The 4,994-nt window shown below is 42.9% G+C and overlaps 1 protein-coding gene across 3 annotated transcripts; it reads left to right on the plus strand.

Annotated features, from left to right (window-relative positions):
- Window positions 1–421: 421 nt before the first annotated feature.
- On the plus strand, window positions 422–4,773 carry LOC120704755 (UDP-rhamnose/UDP-galactose transporter 4-like). Of its 3 annotated transcripts, none has more exons than XM_039989269.1 (6): window positions 422–667; window positions 1,528–1,744; window positions 2,484–2,668; window positions 2,745–2,945; window positions 3,606–3,767; window positions 4,133–4,773. In XM_039989269.1, the coding sequence occupies exons 2-6, from the start codon at window positions 1,615–1,617 to the stop codon at window positions 4,451–4,453; spliced, it is 999 nt and encodes a 332-aa protein (XP_039845203.1). In that variant the 5' UTR covers window positions 422–667; window positions 1,528–1,614; the 3' UTR covers window positions 4,454–4,773. The 3 variants fall into 3 exon arrangements, with proteins under 3 accessions (XP_039845203.1, XP_039845204.1, XP_039845205.1); XM_039989270.1 differs by having other exon boundaries at window positions 515–659; XM_039989271.1 differs by lacking the exon at window positions 422–667 and adding an exon at window positions 738–932.
- Window positions 4,774–4,994: the final 221 nt, after the last annotated feature.

Raw genomic sequence — 4,994 nt, forward strand, 5'->3', positions numbered from 1 at the left:
TTGTTCATTTTTAATTTAATTTCAATGCATTACAATCTATTTTTTGGATGCAGTACACACGGTACTATGAGAGTTGATTCTTAGGATGCACTCTACTAGTGTTTGATTTGATTTTTGTTTGGGTCCACATTGCACTTTTTAGGAGGCAAGTACACTAAAGATTAGGCAACCTAATAGTTTATACTAGAATGAATTGCGAACTTCCTTTTTACAAATAGTCAAACCTGGCATTTGGACGGAAAAAATACGGCAGCATTTTCTTTTCTTGTCACTTTTCTGACAACGAAATCATGGCGAGTTAGCCGAGGGACATATCAGTTTGAATTGAATAGGGAAAAGGAAAAAAAATGAAATAAAGCAAAGTGGAGTGACTTGTCTGTATATATAAGTCCCGTCCGGTCCCTGGGCAGAGATCTGGGAGTTGCAAGAAATAACTGCAAACCGGAAGGGCGAAAAGGGGAGATCAATAGGGGGGCAACGGAAACGAGCTCCACGCACAACACCACACCACACCGCGCTCCTCTGACGAGACGAGGCGGCAACAGACCACCATACCCGCCGGCGCGGCGCCCACCCAAATCGCAGATCAAAGCACCACGCCGGCCGGCCAGCCGGAGGGATCCATTGCTTCCGAGCAATCGAGAGGCCCGGCGTCGCAGGTAAATAGGTAATCCCTCCCTCTCACCCCCTTCGCGATTCCCTCCTCTGCTCTTCTTTCCCCTTTCCTGGGTCGTTTCTGGGTGCGAGCAAGCCCCCACCTTTTTTTTTCTCTCTCTCGTGCGTGTGTGGGTGCCCCGCCGGCCTCCGCCGTCCGCGCGGCGCGGCCGTAGCCACGGCTCATCTCTGAATCCGAGGTGCTGCTGCGGCAATGGAGTGGGGAGGACGAGCTACACACGGGCGGAGGTACTAGCAAGCTGCGGCGAGAGGCGAAGGTGAGCGACAAGGCCGGCTGTAAAGCGTGAGTGCGCGCTTTGTCCTGCACGCCCGGGGCAGTACGGCACCACGCCACCACCACCGGCTGCCTGTTGTGCTCTTCGTACTCACCAATCCTTGCACAGACATGTCGCGTCTTGATCGCGAATCGTTATCTGCCTGTCTGTCTGATAGGTACCATGCCCCCCTGCTTGTGCCGTGGTAGCGTCTTGCTTTGGGTGCCTACTTCTCCTGCCTGCCTGGTGGTTGTTTGACACAATGCCTACGTAGCAGATGCTCTTTTGAGTTAGAGGCGAGTGCTGATTCTACCTGATGGAGTGTTAGTCCTGCTCCATACTTCTTGTGATGCAGAGAATGCACACGTGACACAACTCAGGCAATTGTTTACCTGTATCGTGAACCAACATTGCCTGTGAAAACTATAGAGAATCATTCGCATCGTTGTGCAATCACTTGAACTTTGCTGGAAATCTCAGGCCCAGGCATAACCTGCACCACTTCCCACTTGTAAAAACTGTATTGCTCTACATACATACATATATTTATGCTTACTGGGTGAATTGCTCTTCTGGTTAATCACTTTGCCTTGTGCAGTTCATACTTGTATTCCTGGATCTGATGGTGTCGGTCTCTTGGAGACTCTAATTCAGCAAGCATTGAATTGAATCCGTGGAAGTGGAGATGACTTCCCTGAAGAAATCCGACAAGAAGGCTGTCCTTGACTTTGCAGCATGGAGTTTCAATGTTACTACATCCGTTGGAATCATCATGGTCAACAAAGCTTTAATGGCTAAGCATGGATTCAGTTTCGGTATGTCTGTGCCTAACTGAGCATTTATTTTTAATATATCAGACTATCATCTTCGGACTCTAGTCCTTGTATCTGTGGCTACTGTGTGGTATAATCTTGTGCCACATTTTGTTATGTGTTTATCAGACTTCAAACTGAATGCTGTATGCATATTTTCTATTTTGAATAACAAACCAGTATTGTCCTGATTGTTCTTTTTTCCTGAACAAAGTAATGGTATTTCTTTTCTTGTGGACTTCATACGTTTTCATTAGGCATTGCACATTTGGAAAACTTGAAAACATCTTATAAAAATTATTTTTAGTAGTTTTAACAGTACCACTGAAAGTTTCCTACCTAAATTTTATTTGAAGGAAAAGGATTTGTACTTCAATTCGAATGATGCATACTCTTCTGTAATAAAATCTTGGTTGCAAATGACAATGTAAACCAAAGCTTTCACCTCATTTGCTTTCTTAACTATTGAAGAATAGTTCTATAAAATGCCCTGACTATTGGGCGCTTCTGCTGAACCTGAAACCAACACTCTTCTAGACTTCCTTGGTGTAATTGGTAATGTGTCTGTTGAGCTTTTATGGCCTTAACAGAAGTAATAGGAACATGCTAACGTTTTATAATTTCCTACTGAAAATTAGGTAGTCATGTGTTCTACGATATTTCTGTACCTTCTCAACAAACTGTACATAGGAATTCTGATATATCTCCTGCCATTTCATTAATTACAATTTTTTTTTTGCAGCCACAACATTAACCGGGCTTCATTTTGTGGCAACCACCTTGATGACAATCGTATTTCGGTGGTTAGGCCTGAGCCAGCCCTCCCAGTTACCACTAGCGGATCTGATTAAATTTGTGATATTTTCAAACTTGTCAATTGTTGGGATGAACGTGAGCTTGATGTGGAACTCTGTGGGCTTTTATCAGGTTAGTGGATTTTTCAGTAGCTAAACTCAATGGCTTTAAATTGTTGCAACTGATTTCATTCTTTTCCTTTGTTCAGATAGCAAAGCTGTGCATGATACCTGCTTCATGTCTTCTGGAGATTGTCTTTGATCATGTACATTATTCCCGCGACACAAAGCTGAGCATAATGGTTGTGCTTATAGGAGTTGCAGTCTGCACGGTTACTGATGTCAGTGTGAATGCAAGAGGTCTAATTGCATCTGTTATAGCTGTTTGGAGCACAGCCTTGCAACAATATGTAAGTTTGATCACCTTAGTATGCTGATTTCTTGTATGTCAGCTCACCAGTAAGATTGCTTCCTATAACTGATTGTCTGGTTCTGGTTGCACTTAGCTGCACAGTTTGTTGGCACGCTATGAATCTTTTCAAAAGTCAAAGTATTAAAATATGCCACTCTAGTGACATGATGCTCCTTAATTCGGTAAAGTTGTGAATAATTAGCAGTTTTCTGAATAATGCTCTAACTTTTCTTCTATACTACGATATATAAAAAAAAACTCGACTGGTGGGGGAAGAGCACCCCCACAGCTTTGCATTAAGAAACTCCTCTGGCCCGGTCTAGAAAAGGCCCTGAAGGCTGGCTGCCCACAGTTCAGTGAGATGCACGTGGTCCAAGTGTCCTGGGCCTCTTGTGGCGTGTTCTATACACTAGGATATTGCTACCCACCATGCCAGTATTGGTATTTTCCATGTTTGAACTGTTAGAATTGATACCATGTTCTCAATTTCTCATGATATTACTACTTATCATTACACAAGTTATAATTCCATTTCCGAAATGTGAAAACATGATTTCATTTAATTTCACAAATTTTGTACTCATACTATATTCCTATTGTGTACCCGATTAAAAGGTGCACAGTTTTAATTCTTTTGTAATTTCTGCTCATTTTACAGTATGTTCATTTTCTCCAAAGGAAGTACTCTCTGAACTCGTTCAACCTCCTGGGCCACACTGCTCCAGCCCAAGCAGGGTCCCTCCTGCTAGTGGGACCATTTGTGGATTACTTGTTGACAGGCAAAAGGGTGGATCACTTCAATTTCTCATCTCTTGCTCTGGTAAGGGTAGTCTCATAAGAATGTTTCATATGGCAATTTATGCTGCTGCTTTTCATCTATCTGTTCGCTTAAGAGATAAAATGGTGATTACCCTTCATAAGAATGGTTGAGAATTCTCATCACTGCATATGCGATGGTTTATAAGTTTATGGTGCACTTATATCATGGTCTTGTGGATGTTATGAAGAAACTTTCACACTAGTTCAATGATGTCATTAGTTCTTGTGTTCTGAAATTCCACCATGTACTGCTTGGTCTGCTACCGCTAACTTCTAGCAACCATGGCTTCCTTCAACTGTCATCCTTTTGCTGGATAAGAGTTATTTGACTATCATTTTTACCATAGAGTTTCATTGATTCTGCAGTTTTTCCTCACACTCTCATGCTTCATCGCCATTGGGGTTAATCTGAGCCAATTCATCTGCATCGGACGGTTCTCTGCTGTGTCGTTCCAAGTGCTGGGCCACATGAAGACTGTGCTTGTTCTGTCCCTTGGGTTTGTCTTCTTTGGCAAGGAGGGCCTGAACCTTCAGGTAGTCCTCGGGATGGTCCTCGCTGTTCTTGGAATGATCTGGTACGGTAACGCATCGGCTAAACCAGGAGGCAAAGAAAGGCGCAGCATCCTACCAGTGAAATCTGGGAGTCTCAAGGGAAGTTCAGAAGAAATGGATGGTGCTGAAAAATAGTCTTGTTACCATACTCCAACTGAGATGGTTACAGGGAATTTTTATGTGAGATTAAAATTCTGGTGATGCGAGTATCACAAAAAATAGAAACTCTGGCATTACATAGTTACGTTTGCTGTAGAAGGTATACTCTTCCTGTCTAGAAACTTAGGATTGTTATAGTTCCAGGTATACAGTAGTGACACTTTAATTTCTGTCTCTGTGGATCATTGGTACGTCAGCGAGGGGAATGCCACATGTATTACGAGGCTAGCTTGAAGAAAGTTTTACCCAATATAGTGTTTTTTTTCTTTTTTTGGGAAATAACATAGCCTTCTGTATGTTGTGGCGAATCTGTTGTGATCACTGCGGGCATGAGATTATTGAATTGCAGGAACAAGGAGTTGAAGAGCGCCATAGGGGTGCTGACCATGGTTGATATATATGTCGTTTCAATCTCAAATGAAGCTGCTATACATACATATTGTTTCACTTTCTAGCTAGGTAGCTACGAATAGAGCTCAATAATGGACATAGATCCCAGCAGAGGCTTGGCCTCGTA

Source organism: Panicum virgatum, chromosome 4K (genome assembly GCF_016808335.1).
Source record: "Panicum virgatum strain AP13 chromosome 4K, P.virgatum_v5, whole genome shotgun sequence".
Lineage (NCBI taxonomy): Eukaryota > Viridiplantae > Streptophyta > Magnoliopsida > Poales > Poaceae > Panicum > Panicum virgatum.

Excerpts from the sequence above, each read along its gene's own strand:
- LOC120704755 (XM_039989269.1), top strand. The coding sequence starts at position 1,615 with ATGACTTCCCTGAAGAAATCCGACAAGAAGGCTGTCCTTGACTTTGCA. Across the intron at positions 1,745-2,483 it reads TAAGCATGGATTCAGTTTCG|CCACAACATTAACCGGGCTT; the intron begins GTATGTCTGTGC and ends TTTTTTTTGCAG. Across the intron at positions 3,768-4,132 it reads ATTTCTCATCTCTTGCTCTG|TTTTTCCTCACACTCTCATG; the intron begins GTAAGGGTAGTC and ends TTGATTCTGCAG.